General features: G+C 41.4%; 1 protein-coding gene across 2 annotated transcripts in view; it reads right to left on the bottom strand.

Moving 5' to 3' along the window:
• Positions 1-1,594: 1,594 nt before the first annotated feature.
• Positions 1,595-22,887, bottom strand: part of SOBP (sine oculis binding protein homolog) — a 131,330-nt gene continuing 110,037 nt past the window's right edge. For both annotated transcript variants that reach the window (XM_075597560.1, XM_075597562.1), the window contains exons 6-7: positions 10,235-12,186; positions 1,595-3,554 (exon numbers count right to left, since the gene is read on the bottom strand). In XM_075597560.1, the coding sequence (XP_075453675.1) occupies positions 10,237-12,186 (1,950 nt within the window). In that variant the 3' untranslated portion in view covers positions 1,595-3,554; positions 10,235-10,236. The remainder of the gene's footprint in view (positions 3,555-10,234; positions 12,187-22,887) is intronic.

The following is a 22,887-nucleotide window of genomic DNA, read 5'->3' as shown; positions in this document are numbered from 1 at the left end:
CACGAATGCTTCTGTTAGCCTCGGCTAAATCACTAAAATGAGCTTGATCTACAGCAGCGTTTCCCAAATGGTGGGTCGCGACCCGGCACCGGGTCACGGAAACAAAATTGCCGGGTCACAGCGAGGCTGGCCGCACGGCGTCCCCCCCTCCCTCCTTGCGGCATCCACCCCTCCCTCCTTGCGGCGTCCACCCCTCCCTCCTTGCGGCGTCCACCTCTCCCTCCTTGCGGTGGCCCGAGGTGAGGTGCGGGACAGTGCTGAAGTGGTGCAGGCTGCTATCGCTGGGGAGTCAACGGTGATTCGCTGACTCGGGCTCCTACTGCAGCCCCGCATCATGATGTTGCCGCCCATGACATGCTCCGCCCCCCACAGGACACGATGCCCGGCGTGATAGGAGGTAGGAAGTGGTGCGGGCGCGCACCTGTGCCTCCGTTCCTGGCGCTCCCTTCCCCTCAGTCCCCTTGGTGCGGGCGATAGGCGCAGGGGGTGGGCAGTGGTTGCTGCGTGGTCGCTGGCGGGCACAGGGAGGCGTGGAGCCACCTGCTCGGATCGCTTGGCCTTTCCCTCTCTCCCCCGGCCCCTCCCCTCTCCAGTCACTCACATCCGTCGCTGCCTCTGTAATAAATTGTGTGTGTGTGTGTGTGTATATAGGGGAGTGTGTGTGTGTGTGTGTGTATATAGGGGAGTGTGTGTGTGTGTATCTGTGTGTGTGTGTGTATCTGTTTGTGTGTGTGTGTGTATCTGTGTGTATGTATGTATCTGTGTGTGTATGGGGGAGAGAGTGTGTGTGTATGTATCTGTGTGTGTATGTATCTGTGTGTGTGTGTGTGTGTGTATGGGGGAGAGTGTGTGTATGTATCTTTGTGTGTGTGTGTGTGTGTGTGTGTGTGTGTGTGTGTGTGTGTGTGTGTGTATGTATCTGTGTATGTGTATGTATCTGTGTATGTGTATGGATCTGTGTATGTGTATGGATCTGTGTGTGTATGGATCTGTGTGTGTGTGTGTGTGTGTGTGTGTGTGTGTGTGTGTGTGTGTGTGTGTGTGTGTGTGTGTGTGTGTGTGTGTGTATGTATCTGTGTATGTATCTGTGTATGTGTATGGATCTGTGTATGTGTATGGATCTGTGTGTGTATGGATCTGTGTGTGTGTGTGTGTGTGTGTATCAGCCACAGCCACTGTGTGTATCAGTGGCTGTGTGTGTGTCTGTGCAGGCCAGCAGTGGCTATGCGTGTGTTGGTCTGTCTGTGTGAGTATCTGTAGGTCAGTGACTGTGTGCGTCTATGCAGGTCAGAGAGAGGTTGTGGGGGGGGGGGGGGGAGGGAGAGAGAGAATAGAGGGGATTGGGAAAATATATGAAATCTGTATGGACATTCATAACAGTTATTTTACCTATAGGCGATAAAATTTTTAGTGGGTCACGAAGGAGAAGTTCAAAAATAACCGGGTCACGGAAAAAAAAGTTTGGGAAACGCTGATCTACAGTATAGCCCCATTCTGTTTCTTGCCAAAGTCAATTTTGGAGGTAAACACTTGTGTTAGAAGCAATGAGATGTTGTAATAATGCATGTACGTAAATTATGAACAAAACAAGCTGTTCAAAGTTTGCACTGAAATTTATAAGAGAAAAAAAGAAATGTTCTAAAGAACAGTTCATCAAGACAATTATCCTATAAAACCAACAACAACCAAGACCAATAGTGATGCTGTACCTTTCCAAACATACAGGTGGCACTGTTTAAATTGTGGGAATGTTAATAACAATACAAGGAGATTCATCAAATTTTCTAAAGAATTATGTTGTTTTGCCTTTTAATTTCGGAAACATTTGTGTATATATCTGCTGTTTCCTGCAGGATCAAAGTTACAACTTCGGAAACACGAAAGAAAGATCATCTGATATAACAAGCCATGAAATCATAGTGGAGTCCATGTTAATAAATAAAGAGTATTTCTGGAACAGTAGCTTAAACTGTTAAGTGAATTATTTTGTTTGTTTTTTTTACAAAGGTAGCTATAGAAATACAGTATATACATAGTACTAACAGTACACATACACTAAAAAAAAGCTGCTATGTCCCAATTCATACTGCACAGAATGCCTTCAATTTTAATCCACCTGCTTTATAAAACACACGTGTACCTCAAACAGCAGGCACTGTGCAGAGGAGGTGAATGAGCAAATGCTTTATTTGAGTTAGTAAACATATACACTGAATCACCATGTGATTTTTTTTTTTTAATGAGATTTTTGAAAATCTGTATTTGTCAAAATGGGACACTACTAGCCCTGCTCTTTTTTTAATTTTTTTTTATCAAGGTCAGTGGCAGCATACGTGCTCTAAACTACAGTAGTGTCATTTTGGACTCTTGGCTACATTTGTACAAGTGCACACACGTTACTGTGAGTTCTACCCTGTTATCCTCGGACCAGTGACTGAGGATTGAATTGCACATTTCTCTTAATCAAGACAGGAGTAAGCAAACACTGAAACAGAATCGTAGGCAGGAAAGGGGTGGGTGGTACCATAAGAGGGAGGTAGGGGGGAAAAGAGTTTCCACTTTGCCCCCAATTCCGTCATTGGTATGCCCATGCTATTCCAATTATCATGAAAGGGCTCTGTATATGTGGAGAGATTGTCTGCTTGGCTTCCTGGATCACTGAAAACTACCAGGAGTGAAATTTCATCCACATCTCTCGTGACGCTCAGCAAATATCTCCTCCCTCCCCCCAAGGATTATTTTACACCTTAAGGGAATTTTGGTCTTCAGTTCAACACTTTTCGCTCTGTTCCCAATTGGGGTGCTATTTCGGGGGAGTTTAAAAAGAAAGTTGAGAAGAATAAACATTTGCAGATCTCTTTTGCCATCTAGCCTGTACAAGAAACCACAATATAAACTATTCATGCTGCTTTCTACTGCGCTCAGTTGAAGGATTAAAATCCATAAACCCAACACTGAAAATATGGCATTAGACATAAAGGTGTCCTTTGTTAAAATAAAATAAAAGTACAATATTAGCCAATAAAACTTTTTTTAAACTCTTTGATTAAAAGTGCATCTTGGGTAAGAGAGAGATGACTTTGAAGTGTCGCTACTCCAATACAAAACCTTTACCCCTTTGAACAGTTCCAAACCTTAATGCAAATTACAATTCTCATTGTAGCAGCAAAACCATAAGTCTTAAAAAAAAAAAAAAAAGCTGAAGTCCACATTATTTCCAGTCATACATTTCTGAACTCTAGAGACATTGAGGGGTTAAGTACTAGATTGGTCCACATTTTTGCAGAAACATGTTTCGGGAGAAACAAAGATGGATCCGTCGGGCGAGGAAGGTAAACTAAAGGGGGAGAGGAATGCTCAGCATCCTATGAGTCCTGAATGGGGTGGCTTTTCTTGCATGATGTGATGGGGAGTAGAAACAGCAGGAAGTAGTTTTAGCAAACGCAGTGGCAGGCAGAAGTAAAGAAGGTGTGGACCAGCTGGTGTAATTTGGTGAAGTGACATGTTTTGCACTGCTCCCTTTCTCCATGCAAGGTACCCTGTTCGTCAGCATCCTAAAAAAAACAGACAGGTAACATAATTAGTACTGATTAATGAAAAAGGCATGGTTTATTTCATTGCAAATAACACAAAAACACACGTATAGTAAACTGGGAACTTTCAAGGAAGGACACACAGAATACTTATATATTCTCTTGAAAAAGGGTCATTTTGGCCAAAGCGTTGTAAGCTTGCGAGGCACGACAAGGCAGACCCAGTTCGCAGGACCCTAACACTACCAGATAAAATACTAATATACCTCTATTAGGATTAAAATTCTCATTTACCTCTATTAGGAGGAAGAAAGATAAACATTGGATCTATTTCCAGTAGAAATAAAAAGACCTGCTGACATGGGAAGTGGGGAAGGGCGGGCTTAAAACCAGGTAAGGAGGAGCCACTAACCCCCAACAGCTGAGACCAGCTGACAATAAGTTAACAAACACACAGAACCCCAGCAAGCTCATTTTAGGAACCCCATAGCCCCTACAAAATATATATGTATATGTGTCAAAAAGGAGAGCTACTGAGCGTGGCAAATGTATACAACAAGCGACAGAGAAGCTACATCCAAAATGACAAAAATACACAGTAAAATACTTAAAAAATGTAACTTATTTTCAGCTGTCTCAGCTGTTGGAGGTTAATGCCTCCTCCTTCCCAGGTTTTAAGCTCGCCCTCCCATGTCAGCAGGTCTTTTTCTTTCTACTGGATATAGATCCAATGTTGGTCTTTCTCCCTCCATATAGAGGTCAATGAGAATTTTAATCCTAATAGAGATATATTAGTATTTTAACCTCTTGTGTGGAACCTTATCAAAAGCCTTTGCAAAATCTAAGTAGACTACATCAATTGCATTACCCTGGTCTAAATTCATACTTGCCTCCTCAAATAACCTTTAGTTTGGCATGATCTATTCTTCATAAATCCATGCTGACTATTACTAATAATTTTGTTTTCCATTAGGTATTCCTGAATATTATCCCGTATTAAACCTTCAAGTAGTTTCCCCACTATTGAAGTCAGGCTTACAGGTCTGTAATTTCCCATTGTGATCTAGCTCCCTTTTTAAATATAGGCACCACATCTGCTTTACGCCAATCTTGTAGTACTGAGCCTGTGGAATTGGAGTCCTTGAATATTAAATATAATGGTTTGGCTATTACTGAACTTAACTCCTTGAGAACTCTTGGATGTATGCCATTGGGGCCAGGTGCCTTATTTGCTTTAATTTTATCAAACCGCCTATGAACTTCTTCCTCAGTTAATCAATTGTTCATTAATATGGAGGTTGTGGCTTCCTCCTGCGGCACTACTATTGAACTTGATTCTTCCCTGGTAAACACAGAGGCAAAGAATTTGTTTAATACCTCTGCTTTTCCCTTATCTCCAATAATCTGCCTACCCATCTCACACTGAAAGGGTCCTATATTTTCTTTTCTAATTTTTATGTTATTAAGGTACTTAAAGAACATTTTAGGGTTGACCTTACTTTCTATTGCCATCCTTTTTTCATTATCCATTTTTGCTAATTTGATTGCCCTTTTGAAACTTGTATTACATTCCTTATAATTCTGATATGATGCCTCTGTCCCGTCTGACTTCAAGAATCTAAACGCCTGCCTCTTCTTTTCCATTTCCCCTCCTACCTGTTTATTTAGCCACATTGGTTTGGACTTATTTTTTTATTTTTTTATTACCCAAGGGTATACACATAAGTGTGCTTTTCTAACAATGTTTTAAAGACTGCCCATTTATCTTCTATATTTTTCCCTTAAAAAAATCTTCATCCCTATTTACTCTTTGTAGATTAGTCCTCAGTTTATTCAAATCTGCCTTTCTAAAGTTTAAGGTCTTTGTTAAACCCATGTAATCTGGTTTTAGATCATTTATTTCAAATTAGACCATGTTATGATCACTGTTACCCAAATGTTCCAGGACTTGAATATGTGTTATTACTTCTACATTGTTTGATATGACCAAATCCAGTACTGCCCCTCTCCTGGTTGGTTCCTCAATAATTTGGGTCATGTAATTGTCTTTAAGCACCTCCAAAAACCTGTTTCCTTTTGTTGTAATACTAATCTCATTGCTCCAGTCTATGTCTGGATAATTAAAATCACCCATTATGCAAACATGACCCACTTTTGATACCTTCTCCATTCGCAAACTGTGATTACAGAAGTTGGGCCGAGGAAGAGGGCGAGGCCTCTGTAAATGCTGCCATGTCAAGGTGCATCACGTGACAATGCGTCTTCTTGACAATGCGTCAACACGCGAGGGGCGAGCTCCAGGGGGGGGGGGTGTAAAAGACCCAGTGCACACACTGCACCAAGCATGGCCATGTTCCAATCTGACCCTGACTGGAGCATATCAATGTCAATATCATATGTCAAACTCTTGTCTAAATGTATTCGATTACCATAGATATGCTGTTGTGCAATCAATCTGTGCTATCTGTTTGTGGAAACAATATTGTTTCACAATAACACATGACATACAGTAGCACAGAAGAAGACCTTACCAAAAGACAAATATAAGTAAACCTCTTTGATGTCTGACATTGCTGGCCCTTTCTAACAGTCAAAGGGTGACAGATGCAATCTTGTCTACACTTTATTTTCTTAATACATATTTTGAATAAAAGAGACCAGCCTGAGTCCATATAGAAACAGTGATATACTTTTGAGACTATGACACAACAGCGATAAGAGACAAAAGAAAATGACCAGAAGCTACTTCCGAGGGCCCTATTTGCAATGTGCTGGCTATTCTTCATAGTCCTACATTTACCCGCAAGCCAAAAACCAGAAGTAGTAGTCTGATGGCCTTATCTTTCTTTTTTTAGGGATCGCAATAAAAAGAACGCTTTTATGGTAAAGATCAGCCAGATAAAAGGGTATCAAAATAGGAAGAAAAAGAAAATCTTACTGTCCTGTCAGGACCTTAAAATGTATGTTTAAGTAGATAGAACAATTATGCTGAGATGCTGAAACGTTCTTTAGTGGAATAGAATGAATAGAATGAAGGACGTCCAATCCACTCAGAATGTTCCATCCAGTCAGGTCATCAGTGGCTGGTTAATAGCTATCCTTGGGTCGCTTGTGATAGTATAAGCCTTTCTCTTTTTTTCAAGCTCCTCTCATGAGCTCCTCTCGTTATCACTGCAATGCTGATCATCTGACTGAGAGCATTTTCTTGTAAGCTATTCTGGTCAAAACGCAGTTTATATCTGCTGTGACAAACGAGATTTTAATATTTGACAATGATTATTATCCAGGAACAATGCTATGTGTTAGACTGGCCTGACACAGCTTCTTTAAATAGATGTTAATTAGATTTATTTGCTTCCACCATTTGTATAGTTAGTGAGTGTATCATTGTATGATGCGGGGGGGGGGGGGGGGGAAACCTGTAGTGTAAAAATAGAGATATAAAAATAGAGAACTAGGGACAATGCATTGCCCATATTATGACAGAATGCAGTGTATAAATAAATGCTAATTAGCTGTGGACTCTTGGAAACACAATTTTAGAACTTCAAATCTCTCCCCACTCGATTTGAATGAACACATTCTTTTCAGCCTTAGGTTGCTGATTCAATAAAGTCTGTTAACATTGCTCTGCTTCGCAGTGATACATCTCACTAATTTCTCCTAATTCTATCAAAATTATGTATGCTTTTGAGAAGAGTGATAACCATCTCATCTGCATACACCAGAGAGTGATAAATATGTCCAGAGTGAAGCAATCTGAAAAAACCATTGATAAATATCACCGGGCTTGTGAATGCTGAGAGCCATTTCCCCTACCCACAGTAGTAGAACGTACAGAAATGGAAGGGTTTTTATGAAAAAGCAGCTTTATTGGGATTTATGTGATTTTTCCATTGTTCTCTTACATCACTGTCTTTTTGTTGTGCTTCCAGTTCTCTGTGAGTGAGTGACGGTCCCCTGAAATAATATTTATTTGTACATAGGATATGTACCTGGGGTTCTGCAAACACAGAATACATTTTCAAATAGTTGCGCAGTTCTTAATAGGTAGGAACCCCTTTTGCACAGTTTTCTACACCACTTTTTCACCAGTTTTACAGCAGGGAGTCTGACCCCTAGCTATAAAGCTTCCAAAATAGATGTCTTGCCAATAAAATGACTTAAAAGGCTCAAAGAAGTTGATTTATCTCCTTCCTGCATAATGTCTGCAAAACCACAGCAATAGATTTGTCAAAGATAAATGCCCTGTTGCTTTCAATCTGTGCAGGGTTTTTTTTCACTGGTTTTGCAGCCAAGGGACTTGCCCCCAAGAGAGGCCTTTGAACATGCCATTTGGAACTTTAATTCATCGAGCACTTTGTACCAACGCTTTGCTCAAGTCAGTGAATATAATACTCTTTTTTTTTTTTTTGCCAAACCTAACTGAGCCCTATGACAATCAGAGTTAATCACATATCACATTCACTTATGGTTGTTACATAGAAAATGACAGGACATTGAGTGAAACTGTTGTAAAGGCTCTCTAGAAAATCATTTCACTTTTTATGATGAATTTTTAAATGACCAATTACATTTACTAAAAAAAAAAAAAAAGGATAAATTGATTTTATTTGGTGTGGATATGTCTTCTTACACAATGTACTATTTTTAGTCAGACAAGCTATAAAACTAATCTATTCACTAATGTGTTTCAGTGAGGGTGGCAATCGTATTTGAAAGCCAGATAGTTTACAGAATACCAATTTTTTTTTATGTTAAAGGCTATCAATTTATAGAGGTATGTATATATAAAAAAGAAATAATAATAATTTGATATGTCGACAACATCTAGTTTTGCGCACTTTATGTCTCGTTTCACACAGGGCCGACGGATGGGGGGGGGGAAGTCGGTACAAATTACCGGGGCCCGGCGGTCCGGAAGGGGACCCGACTACATATATACTTGCCGTGCTCTCGGGCCTACCGGACCTGAAAGGAAGGCACATAGCTGTGGCCACCTCCTTGCTGCCGCCCTCCTTCTCCTTCTGAACCTCACCGTCAAATGACGTCACAATGTCTCGTTACCATGGCAATGTGACACCGTGCGACGTCACATTGGTGACGTCAGAAGGAGGAGGGGGGCGGCAGCAAGGTGGCGGCCGCCACAGCTAAGTGCGGGAGAGAAAAGAGCTGCTGAGGGGGCCCGAAATTTTTTTTGGCACCAGGCCCCGAATCCGCTCTCTGTGGCCCTGGTTACATAGCAAGCTGAATGAAAGCAGAAGTACCTTGTAAGAATACCGCCTTTCAAATTGGTGAACCCGGTTCAAATCTCAGAGTCGGATCGTTGTGATTTTGGGCGTCACTTTATCTCCCTGTGCCGCAGGCACTAACATTAGATTGTAAAAGCTTTGAAGCATGGACTTATTGTGCCTGCAGAATTCTACGGACATTGTCAGCGCTATGTAACAAAATACATATTAGTATGGGGTCTCTTTATCAGTCTACCCAATATTAGGGCGAAATTGGATACAAAATCTGGTTTTGCCACAGTTTTGCAGTTTGGGAGACTGATACATAATCCCTATTATGGTGACCCATCCACTGGATTATACGTCTTTACAAAAGACAAGAAGAGATGTATGAAATATCTGATGTAATACCAATCCACAGGGTTTTTAAATGCTCCTTCAGCTCTGGTTATCAGAACTGAATTACATCCTGTTTTCCAGAAATTAGCTGCTCAAAGCACAGTACAGAAAACTCTCCTTTAGATACGTATCCCAAATTAGTCATATTTAGTGAACTTCCAATGTTTGCTGAGCGATAGTTGAAAAGTCCCTCGGTGCTTGTATTACACATAAATCCTTTAGTTAGTTTCTTTATTTTGTAAGCAAAAAAATCATGACTTCAAATACACCTCCACCTTACTTTAGCAGGTGAATGAGTACGTATTTGTAAGATCAAAGACTTGGCTATATACATTTTACGTGTGTGTGTTGGTTCCCGTATAACTCCCACCTTGTGAACTGATCACAATTTCCACTGGAGACGTGTATGGTTTCTAAATGTAATGGGATAATATAAGGTACAGTATAAGGCAGGTCTTTGCTAGTATATGTATGTGTAGATGTATAGGAGATTAGCCAGGCCTAATTCAGAATTGTGATACAGTCAGGATTCTCCGCTGCATACACAGGAAGTAATAACAACATCTGATGTGCATTTCCAAATCATGCCCCAATCCCAGAAAGCGGTTGCTTAACAATGTATAGTAAACTGCTGAATATAATACAATCGCTACCAAATGATTAGTAATCAGTTTTCTATGAAAATTAATTCTATATAGATTATTTTAGCTCCTGTTTTATATTGGTATGAATAATTGCAAACTAACATTACAGTCTGGCATTTAATCACACTGACTAGACAAAGGTGTTACAGTATTTCCTATGATGAATAGGTAACATACCGCTAATAATAAATAATACTACGAGGCACAACCAAGAATATGTTGTTACGTTTGGAAGTGGACACAACGAAGAACTCAAACTCCACAAATAGACTCATTAATGAAAATCAAGTAGCAGGAAACGGTTACAAACAATCTAGTTGCTAAAACTACACATGGGAACTTTGGCCTAGTGCTCATATTGGTTTGATTTACAGACTCAGACAAACACTCAACACTGAACTCAGAGAAGTGCACTATTTCCACAAACCTTTACTTATTCTGATTTCGAATACGAAGACACCTCCTTTTTAATGGTGGCTCCAGATCCTCTGTCCCTGTGGTGAGAATTGGTGTTGAGACTATACATGGTGTCATTGCAGTCTTTTCTGCTGGTTTTGGCACAGGCTGGATAACACAGCCCGTCTTAGGCAACATCCGCAAAGCATAAGCATGGTCCTCATCTGCAGGGTTGTTTAGGTTTGGATCTTGCTTGTCCCCAGTTGCCAAGGACTCTTCTGCAAGACTCTTCTTGACAATCTCTAGCTCTAAATGGCAGTTTGAAGCACAGTTGTTTTCTTTGACAGATTCCAACTCACTTACTACTGGCTCCTTGTCTGGCAGTGTCCTTTTTTGCTCATGAGATTTTTCAGAGTTTTTAGAACCTTCTGTGCTCTTTGTACCGTTCACAATAACATTGCAAACCGCTGCGCTGGTTTCGTGCCCTGGAGTGCTGGAGACGAGTGAAACAGGACCACAATTGGCCTGGTCACTGGATGAATAGGATTTTGTTTCCACTGGGCTACAATTGTCCCTGCAGTCACTGCAGTTGTTTCTATTCGAGCTACCAAAAGCCAAGTTTACAACACTGTTAGGTTCACGTTCAAGTTTCAACTGAGCATTAACAGCTCTATGAATAACATTGTGAAGTCTAGACCTGTGTGCCACAGTTAAGTCTATGACTCCATCCTGTGGGACCTGAAGTACGTTGGGGATGCCAAGTTTACTATTCTCCGGGCTTGATGTCCTCATCGTCAAATCCACAACTTCAGTTTTACTATGCTCCTGAGGCACCGGAGCCTGGTGAGAAGAATACCATGAACCACCAGGTGAGTACTCTGAAGGTTTTAAGGACCTTTGCTTAAAATCCTTGGGGGGCAAAGAGTTATCCTTTGGCTTTGCCCCCAGTGTCTCATTGGATGAACTTGGAATGAAACTGTCACCATTACTGGAGAAGTCTTTTGGGGGTTTGGAATCAACTATGTGAGGTATGGGAATGGGAATAGGGATTGGAACAGGTAGGGGCACAATGACAGGGTATGGCACTAAAAGGGTTGGTGGTGGCACCAATGGGGCTAGAGATGGTAACCCAAAATTTACCATATGTGGCATATGCATAGGGCCATTTGGCATCATGCCCATGTGGTGAAAGGGAAAATTGGGTAAATGGCCTCCAGGTGGATGTGGTGGAAGCAATCCGGGGGGGTTGCCAGGGATTGTAGTTGTTGTTGGTGGATGCATATGAGGTGATAACATTGGTCTATGCATAGGACTAGAGTTGGGACCCATACCCCTAGGTCCACCTGGTGGTAGACCCATACCAGGAATTATCGGATTGGGCAGAGGGCTGTTAGGATTTGAGCCATGGTGACCCCTCAGAAATGGTGCTCGTATTTGCTGCATCATTTGCTGTTCCATGAATATAGGCAGAGGAACCGGTCCTCGATTTGTCATGATCATGGGAGGACTCCTGGGTGGCATGCCCATGGGAGGCACAATACTGGCAGGTGGTGGAACAGGAACTGGTGGAACATTTGGACACTCATTCATAGGAATGGATTTGGGAACAGGCGTGGGGATTTTAGTAACAGAACAGTTGGCAGTATCAGACGGGGAGGCAGCAGTAGAGGCTGATGATCCAGGACCTTGAATTTGGCCAGCTGCAGACACTGGGGATGGAACCATTCTTCGAGCATCTGTCAGCGGTATATTCCAAGAATCTGGAGTTAGCAGCTGTACCCCTGTGCCTTCCGCTTTATTGTCAACTGGAGGATGTAATGTGCTGCACAGTCCAGCTGGAAGGTTGGCTTGTGTCTCTTTGTAGAAAATGTCCATTTTGTATTGATTTAGACACTTTGCGCTGCAGAACTGAAGCCTTCGTTCCCCGTCCCCAAAATCCAGATATTCTTTAGTATGTCTTATGTGTTTACACCAATCACATACCTAAAACAAAATTAAAAGGTGAGAAAAGGAATCTATTTTCTGACGTTTAAAAAACAAACAAAAAAACATTTACAGTAAAGTTAACATTCTGATAGTGACTGTACAATGACCAATAGGACAAAATGCTTTATCTTTTCTTAAGGCACAGTTTAAACACATTGGGAATGATGTGTCAAAATAAGGAAAGTGTACAGGAAAAGTTGTTTTAGTGCTTGCAAGGAATAAATGTAAGGAAAAGTTTTTTACGCTAGAAAACGATGACAAAATAGGACACCGATGCAAAACATCTCACTTTATATAGACATCATGTAACTCCCCTAACTCCTCTAACTGACCTTACAAACCGCAAGCTGGTGCGCACAGAGCAAGTACACCGGTATGTATCAATATCAAAGTCTCCCAGCTTCAAAACAAGCCCAAGCATAGAGGGGAAAAGTCAATCAAATAAATAATAATGAATAAATAATACATCATTTTTGCTTTGATAAGTCTGGTAAGTTATTTTGCTCCACCCTTGCCTTTCTTTTGTAGCAGGGAAACATGTGTGCAAATGTTTCATTGTGTCGAGGTGAAAATGACGTTATTGGGGTTATTCACTAAAGTCTCCCAGGTGCAAAACTGGGTAAGAAACAGTGGGAATGAATTGCACCGAATTTATCAAAGGAAACATTCCATTTGCTTTTAGTGGAATTCCTTTTCTTTTCTGTTATTTTTTTTTCTCTGAGTTTGCCCCAGTTTTCAAGCTGACAGACTTTAGCAAGTAGACCTTACTTTGTGTCCAGTTAACTTTACAGTTGCAGTACCTTGATACCTTGATCCATCACCCAGTCTATGCACTTTTGGAGACAAAACCAAATATATTTACTTCATATTTAACTACTGTATACACTGTATGATATATACCTCAAGTAAAGCTGCCAGTCCTGAGCTGCAGTAAACCTAATCTAAGAAACTAGTGTCAAATGTATTCAATGTTTTTCATATATTTGATGTAGAAAATCAGTTTCGAGTCTCTTGCTTCATGCTGTCAGTAGTAGGATCTGCATAATACACAGCCCCTTGACATCACAGTTCTTTGCTGGTTGATTAATGCCACTGCACAAGCTGTCTTGTAATTTCAGGGGATGCTTTGTATGTATCAAGACTGAAGACAAAGCCAGCCTTTTTGTTGTTAGACTGTCACTAAGAAACACATTCTTCGCATGTGACACTTTAGAGTCCACAGGGGTTATGGATACAAAACTAAACTAAAAGTGGTGTCAATAATAGCACCGTATTTATCAAAGAAAGAAATACCAATCCCCCCCAACACAAAAACAAACAATCAATGTCGGCTTTTTTCTTTGATAAACCTGGTAGTATTTTTGCCACACTTTTGTAGTAGGGAAATGTTGATAAATAACCTTTACTTATCTAGGGGTATACAGTAAATTACTTTTTTTTCACCATAAACTAGATGCTTAGAGAGGCATATTCAACATGCATCTTTAAGCTTTCATGTACACATGTATTTGTCACCTATGTTTCTGTGTGTGGCAGATTGCAGTATGGTAGAGAGGTCATAGTGGGCGTTATCCAATAAGGGAGATGCTTCCCTGTAAAGAAAATGTGAATAGAAGTGTGGTTTGACACATTGCTTCATTTTCTTGGTTTGTTTACATCAGACGTAAGAAAGCGCATCCTACATTGGAAGCAAATTGTTGACCAGAAATGCTAACACCACTTCAAACTGAAGATTTTTCTTAAGCAGACACAAGATACAAATCTGACATGTCACAGAGACTCAGAGCTTGATACAACTCATGACAATCTGTGCGTTATATAACTATTGACACTTTCTATATCGTGTACTGATACACATGATGCAAAAACTTTTTTTTTTGGTTGAAACATTTAATGCAGCTTTTTTGCTCCTAGGGGTTCTAGGGGTTTGGCAGCCAGAAGGCTTTGTGGCCTAAGTACTAAGCCTCCCATGGAATTTGTGTAAAATTGACGGACAGAAATGACAAAATATATTGTGCTTGTATTTTTTTCCAATGTGCACCTTAATGAGGCGGCAAAAATCTTTTTAGTCAAGTATGTTGGCGCCCACAAGATGGAATGCACGCACAGATATAAATGGTATTCACTAAAGAAAAGTGGATTTGTGCACCCCGAAACCTGCGTCAAAATTGTCTGCCAAGTTGAACCTGTGTACATCGTAAGTGATGCTATTTGGTTTCAACTCCGAGTTGGCTTGTTGTTCCGAGTCCGTGTCCTCCCTATCTCCCGCGTGGCCTCTTCCATTGTTACGGGACGTCCCTTCGGCGTTTTCAGGCCACGCCACAGCGTTTCCGTCAGGAGTTGCTCTGCTCAGCCAGAAACCACAGCCAAATAGCATAATATAATCCTATACATACATATACAGTGTACATAATATATATCCTAAACATAGAAAATAAAGACATATTGCACTATATATATTTTTGCGTTCCATGTTATGAGAGAAACCATTTGGAGCACAAGATCATCTGAGAAGATGACCCCTTAACCCCTTAATATGCAACTAACAAGCAATGTATATGTGAGTGCATACTGTATCTCACCATTTTAACTTACACATTTTTACTAATATGCTACACTATATTTTTCCTTTTTTCTTCCCTAGTGCACCATAGACTTTTTATGAACTGTTATTGACAAACAAGGGCTGGTTTGGTGTTGGGGAGAGTCCACTTAGTCAGGCAACATTTGAGGATTAGTTACAGAAAGAATTACGTGTTGTTTCACAATTGTTTTGCTTTTTCCAACATACTGCACTATATTTTTGTAATTATTTACAATTTGCTCACCACTTAACCTGTTTACCCTGTGGGTTCTAAGCGCCATCTTTAGTTATTCGAGTAAATGAATAATTGCAAACTAACGCAGGGCGCTAATGTTTTTTACGTGAGTAATTGATCTCGTTAACGCAATGCGTTCTTAATTGCTTTTTCAAACAACAATTTGTTATACATACTGTAGCCGCTAAAGTAGGTAATAAAAGTACATGTTAGAGCAAGCTATGTACCAAAGTCGGCAGCACACCTCTGGCAGAAAATAGCACCAGATGAATTTTGATCAGAGTTTGATCAAAAAGTCTATGTACTAAGCGACACAAATGGAATTTGTAGCTTTAAATTGACACAACAAAAACCCGAAATATATTGCGTATGTGTGGCTATGTACTACGCTTTTTTCTTCTTCAATGTGTGCCTTAAGCCAGCGGTGCGCAAAGTGGGGTTCCCGAAGACATTTAAATTAATGTCGGGGGAGCTGCAGGGCCTCTGTAAACCTTACTTTCCTTGATTCAGACGCTCCTTGTGACGCGTCGCCATGGCAATGCGGCGTCAAATGACGCCGCAGGGTTATGTGACGTCACGTTGCCATGACGTCATGACGCCAGGACGTCTGAATCAAGGTAAGAGGGGGAGGGGGGGGGTTGAGGAGAGGGGGAAAGCCAGCAGGGGGCGCAGGGGAAAAAGATTGCACCCCCCTGCCTTAAGCGTCAACAATATTTTTCAGGCATGTGTATTGGAGCATGTGTAATGCCCATGACATGGACATGTAAATAATATGTCATAAAATTTGTTAGAACTGCATTAAAATCATATGCCAAGTTGTACTTGATGTAAATCCTACAAAGTTTGTTCATATTGGGAGCACAGAGTAAGAAGTGCTTTAATTGCTATGTATCGACAAGGAAAACTGTTGACTCAGCATGGACGTTTCATTATATACAATAAAAGAGTGCATTATTTTTACAGCGTGACCATTATGAAATATATAAAAATAATAATTGCTATTTACTAATACCAGTTATAAAATAAAGAAAACACATACAGTAATCCAGTTTGAATTGAAATTGTATCATTCAGGTATTCAACATGACGCGATGCAGGACCCGCTGGGAATGTTGCGGGCTCTGTGCAGGACAAGGGGTGCGGGGCCTCTTACTTTCTCTATCCCCATCTCCTCATGCAGGGTCCCTCACCATGGTGCCGCGACGTCAAATAGCTTTGCATCGCCACGACAACGGGATCTACCATGACGCAATGCAGCGTCCCATTGTCATGACAACGCGGCGCTACGGGGCATCCTGTTGTCATAGCCACAAGACACCATTTGATGTTGTGGCGCCATGATGAGGGACCCTGCAGGAAGAGATGGTGAAGGAGAAGGTAAGAGTTACAGAGGCCTCGCAATCAGTTTAATTGTGGTCGGGAAAAGCACGGGGCTCGGTGCAGTGGCAACCATGGCACTGCCATCACATCGGCCCTGAGGCAATGGACAGGCCATGCCAAACTAACCTTATTAGTTTCTTTTTAGGAGGTAAGTGGGAATTTAGACCAGGGCAACCAAGTTGTCCAGAGCAATCGAGTTGTTGTGGTCTACTTAGATTGTGCCCCACTGAGATTAATGTACAAAGTAAAGGAAATTGGCCTGAAAACTGGTTGAAGGATAGACAACAGAGCGTTGTAATAAATGGGACCTTTTGAGGTTGTGCTTAAGTTGTAAGTAGAGTACCTCAGGGTTCGGTAAAAAAAAAAACCTCCTTTTTATCTTGTTTATTAAGGACCTTGAGGTTGGCATAGAGAGCAAAGTCTCCATCTTTGCTGATGACACTAAAATATGTAGGGTAGCAAAATCAGAGCTGGATGTAATTTCTCTATAGAAGGACTTGGATAAACTGATAACTTGGTCAGGTAAGTGGCAGATGAGGATTAATACAGATAAATATAAGGTTAACATTTGGGAAACAAGAAAAAATAGGCAATTTGCAAATTCAATGTGACAAAATTAGATCACTCATTAATGTAGAAGGACTTAGGAGTGCTTGTAGACAGCAGGTTTAGCAATAGTGCTCAATGTCAGCAAGTAGCTGTAAAGGCAAATAAGATATCTTGCATAAAACGGAGTATGGATGGAAGGGAAGAAAGCACTATGTTGCCACCGTATACATTCTTAGTAAGACAACACCTTGAACATGGAGTACAGTTTTTGGGCTCCACTCAATAAAACCAGGCATTACGGCCCTACAAGAAATAGAGAGACGAGCCACCACATTTTTTGCACATGACTAATTCAAATACAATGGCGTCTGCTCCCGCTGGCACAGTGTGTGTCCCACTACAACGTGCCAGTGGCAGCAATAATGGCTGCTATATCTGCATGTTTTTTTTCAACCTCATCTTCTATGTAACTATGCAACAATGTGCCGAACCTCATTTTAGACAATCAACTATGCGTCATATGTAAGAAATCACTAAGCAACCTTCATAGACTATGCACATGTTATTACGCTTTGTACTACTTTTCAGCGCTACAATTTTGCCGCAAAGTTTTTTTTCACCAATATCCTTTTAGTGCCTGGCCTCAATATTTGAATCAATCCTTTTTTTCTTCTTCTGTTGCAATTCATGCAAATCATTGCCAATGTTTTGCCGTTCAAGCTTTCTTTGTTGCAAAAATAATCAAATGCCTGAAGGCATTTTCACATTTTCAAATCTCTAAGCACCATGGTTTAAAAGCGCCACTGTAGGATTTAAACCCCACTGCTTCAGAGAAAGTATTGTGATTTCATTAATACATTCATTTCACAACACCATCAGCTCTCACAGATGGCAAAGACATGATCTACAATTCAAATATGACTCTTGTTTGCGCTAAAGCCTTTCCTTCGTATGGCATTTTAAACAAGACTTAATATCTTGCCACCACTGCTATAGGCAGAAAAAAAACAGATGTCGTTGGTTCTCCTGGTTCCTTCTTTTTGGATCGGATAAAAGAAACTTCCATGGTGTTAGAAAATGTGTACTTTCAATTGCAATTATTTGCAGATCAATTCGACGCCAACTAAACGCACTGCAACTTGGCCAAAGAAAACCGTACTTATCCTACCGAAATGTATCCTGCCATGCTCATTTGCATGCTTAACTATTTTTAAATGCCACTGAAAGGTTATTATAGATAGTGTTGTATCTCCTCTTGCTTAGACTGCATTCATTGTACTATTGTGTTATTATTAATAAACCACTGACAGCTTCAAAAACAACCCACCGGCACAGCACAGTTATGTGGTTCCAAGTCCAACCCAAGACAAAAGCATGCACAGATCGATCATTTAACCCCACTTGGGGTTAGATTGTGAATGGAAGAGAAACATAGTGTTGGGTCCCCTGGCAGTGAATGGGTTAATAAAAAAAAACCACACTGATACACCAGGAAGTGTGTGAGCCAACAGGGAAGACATATCTCTAAACTCCACTGTGTGCCACCCTAATCCCATTATCTGTCCTACAATTGCTCCTCCATATCTTCTTACCATTGTGGCTTTATTTAAGTACAGTGCAGAAACAGATAAGCATGGCTTTTAGTACTTACATAATGACAGTTACAATATGGAGAAATAAAAATGATATAGCACAAGGATACACAAGGCGATCCCAGCGAACCTCTGCCGTCAACGCTTTACTGTAGGAAGCAGACAGTAGTGACAAATATGAATGCAATGCAGATCTCCAATTAGATGCCTAACTGGATATGGGAAGTGCTTGCTGAAGAAAGTTGGGCACAAATGAAACAGCATTTGAGCAGAGCAGCACGTGGTGGTAACCCGTCCACATAAGTGAATGCAAAGCTCTGTGGCCCTAACCCACAATAAGACCTCTTACATTTAGTACATGTGGAAATGATGCATATTTATATTTATGTTTACATGTATGATGCAAAAGTACAATACAATAAACGAAGAAGCCCCCATGCTCACTCAAGATGACAAATTATTTAGTACATTACTATATGTTTTTCTCTATATTTTTTTCTTCTCATAACTTTGGATCATTTAGTTCAATCCTTTTGGCCAAAACATGTTCAGCCTGATACCACGTCACAGTAGACCCTATCCCACGTCCCACACAACCTATTTTATACTGTGTCTTGTGTATTTCTTCCACTGTCAAAATGTTTTGGCCAAAGGATTGAACTAAATGACCCAAAATTCTGAGAAGAACAAAAATATAGAAAAAACACCTAGTAATGTATTAAATAATTTCTCATTTTGGACGTGCATTGGTGCTTCTATGTTTATTGTAGTATACGTGGCCACTTTCTCAGTGGCACTCCAATACAAGCATACTCCGCTTTAAGGATACTCACTTTAAGTACACTCGCGAGTAAGGACATATCGCTCAATAGGCAAATGGCAGCTCGCGCATGCGCCTGTCAGCACGTCCTGAACAGCAATACTGGCTCCCTACCTGTACCGAAGCTGTGCGCAAGCGGGGGGACTATAAAGCAGGCCTGCACAACTCCAGTCCTCGAGGGCCCAAACAGGCCACGTTTTCAGGATATCCCTACTTCAGCACAGCTGGCTCAATTAGTGGCTCAGTCATACTGCTCAGTCATACTGAGCCACTAATTGAGCCAGCTGTGCTGAAGTAGGGATATCCTGAAAACCTGGCCTGTTTGCGGCCCTCGAGGACTGGAGTTGTGCAGGCCTGCTATAAAGCATGTTACAAATGCATTATTTACATCAGTTATGCACGTATATGACGATTGCAGTACAGTACATGCATCGATAAGTGGGGAAAAAGGTAGTGCTTCACTTTAAGTACATTTTACATACATGCTCCGGTCCCATTGCGTACGTTAATGCGGGGTATGCCTGTAAATGTGTAAATATATAATATTGTGGCTCTGGGGTTTGTGCTTGCTAGGACTGTGCATGTCTAATTGCAAACTGGGAGGTTTGTGGCCTCTCGTCTCTAGCTTACGCTCACCCATCCCACATATATTTCATCAGCAGGTACCAGGACAGACGTGTGAATGTACTAATCTAGTAAGAGATTTCTTCCCCAGGAGAAAGGTGGTGATGCTGTGGCATGGGAAGTATATGTTTTTGTTGCACTTTTGTTTAGATTTTATTCACTATATGCACTAGTCCACTCTTGTTTTTAACCAGTTTTAACTGCAAACTGCACTGCAGCTCATATAGTGATCCGAAATGTTAACCCTTTAGACACCGCATACATGTCACAGATCCCATGCTATAGGTTGTATTATTTGTTTTTCCTTTTCTCTATGCAGTGCAAGAAATATAACAGACAGGATAAAATAGGCAGTACAGGAACTGCTGATGGGGTTTACCGCGTTTAGGGTCGCCAGGTGGTTTATCCAAAAATAGTGGACACAATGGTGAAAGGTGCGACGAGCTCGACACACAGACAAACACACACGCATACCCTCTCACCTCTCTGCTCCATGCTGTTTCCTCCTCTCCTTCCCCCAGACTCCTAACACCTCCTCCTGATAGGCTGCATTACCCAGAAGCAGCCAATCGGGATTGAGGAAGATGTCTAGCCCCTTGCAACAGCCCTGCTCTCTCCCTGCTCAGGGAAATCCCGCGGTCCCCCCAAGCCGGTCAGGTTACTGTGTCCAGAGAGGTAATACCAGACGCATACATGTCCAGTATTACCTCTAATCTTTTACTGGACAGTGTCCAAATACAGGACAGTCCGGTTCAATACTGGACACACGGCAACCTTAAGTCCGCGTTACAGCCATATTTCAGAAGAAAAAATAGGAGAGTGAGTGGGATGGGGGAGTGAGAGAGCTGGTGAGGAGGGGAGCGTGTGGAGAGATGCTGGTGAGGAGGAGAGCATGTGAGGGAGAAGCTGGTTAGGAAGCAGACTCTAGACGGCCAAGGGTGGAACATTTTGGGTGGCGGCAGAGGGTGAAGCGGGTGATGGCGGAAGCGAGAATCGCTGGAGGCCGGGAGCAGTTGCAGAGCGGAGGAGGAATCGTGCACTGCAGAGGAGGAGAGCAGCGGCGCCATCTGTGGCAGAGGACACCCTAGCGCTCCAACCTTGGTGACCTGGAACAAAGTGAGACCTTCCGGTGCCAGGGAGGACCTCCACAGCCAGATACGGAAACCTAACTGAGTGGAGGGGAGGGGGGGCAGGGGTGAGAGAGGATGAAGAGGGTGAGAGAGGATGAGGTGGGTGAGAGGATGAAGAGGGGATGAACGGGGGTGAGAGGATGAAAAGGGCGTGACGGAAAGAGAATGAGGTGGGGTGGGAGATAGAGAATACAACATACAAAAGATGCCAACATTGTTTGAGATTTGTGTTTTGGGGGGGGGGGGGGGCTGAAGGTTCGGCTATGGCACGAAATACCCTTGCACCAGCCCTGATTCAAGGTCAGGGAGTCTAGGGATATTAAAGTATCTCACACATACAATATTTTATAGAGCACTACACATTCAATATCACACACATTCATTTTATCCTATTCTACCCTACTAAATGATATTTTACAGTAGCAGAGAAACACAATGAAAAAAAAAAAAGTTCAATGAGTCTTATTGTGGATCGAGCTATTTATAATTGATTGGCCTGTTGCCAGTCTAGTACTTATAAGATGAATGGGGTTGATCTCATTCAACTTCTTTCCTGTGAAACAGTGTACACTGGTAAGCCACACAAAAGACATTGCATCAGCAGAAATATTACTCTCTTTTGATAGGAAAAAACCCAAAGACATGCCAGCGGGATCTGATAGCTTTTTGCATCTTATATTTCTCAAATAATCAAAGCATTTCAGTTTGTCAGTAAGTGTTTCATTTGGATACTGAGGTAAAAGGCATACCTTTCCAACAGCGAAAAACATTTATATAAATGCTCAAAGCAATTATTTATTTTTTGTTTGCACTAGTTAGTCCAAACCTTCAGTAGCAGTTCGGGGTCACTGCAGTATTTAATGTTTGAAACAGGCCTTACTTTGAGGGGCACAGATAAAAGACTAGCGTGGATGGCTAATAGAAGACCTTACTTCTTATTTTAAGTTTGTACCCCAAGCATTGTGCCCCACAAGATGCTGCCGCAAAAAAGAAACCCTAGAAGTGCCACTTCACCTATGAAGCCACAAAGCTGAAATGGGGAATCACAGGCCTTATAACACTGTGGGGGATGAACATCACTCATCAGATCCAACTTATACTAAGCATACTTATAGAATTCCATATTCTGTTATTGCCTCCTGGACATCCAGAGTTCATTCTGCACTGTAATATATATATATATATATATATATATATATATATATATATATGTAGCCAGGGTCCCTAAGGTCCCCCTGTCTGCTGGTTTCTTTCCCCCTTGCGTGCGTGCTGCTGCATGAATGGAGAGTGTTAATTCACACTGATACACATACACACTCTTTCATCACTTGCTTTCAGGAACCTTTTGACACCTCCAGCCATAAAACACATCCACACCGGGGGAAGGACCAGCACAGATAACATTCCAATAGACACTGTTTATAGTATAGCTTTTGCTTGCTTCATTCATTGTAACATCGCCGGAAGAAGAGATCAGTGTATCTCGAAAGCTCGCACAAATAAAAGCATTTCGTTAGCCACAGAACGGTATCATCTATTTATTTTTTGATTATTGAAGCTCGGCTAACACGGTACTGATACCTCTACATATATATACATATATATATATATGCAGTATATATATATATATATATATATAATCATAACTGAGCTGTAGCTTTTAAATGATTTCCCCCCCCAAAAAAATCAAAAGGTGAGGGGCCAGACTTCTACTCTTGAAGATTGAGCTTCTCTTTATATTACGTGTTAGACTATTTAGTATGCTGTGAAGCTGGCTTCACCTT

The sequence above is a fragment of the Ascaphus truei genome, chromosome 4 (genome assembly GCF_040206685.1).
Source record: "Ascaphus truei isolate aAscTru1 chromosome 4, aAscTru1.hap1, whole genome shotgun sequence".
NCBI lineage: Eukaryota > Metazoa > Chordata > Amphibia > Anura > Ascaphidae > Ascaphus > Ascaphus truei.
This window is presented reverse-complemented; position numbering and strand designations above follow the sequence as displayed.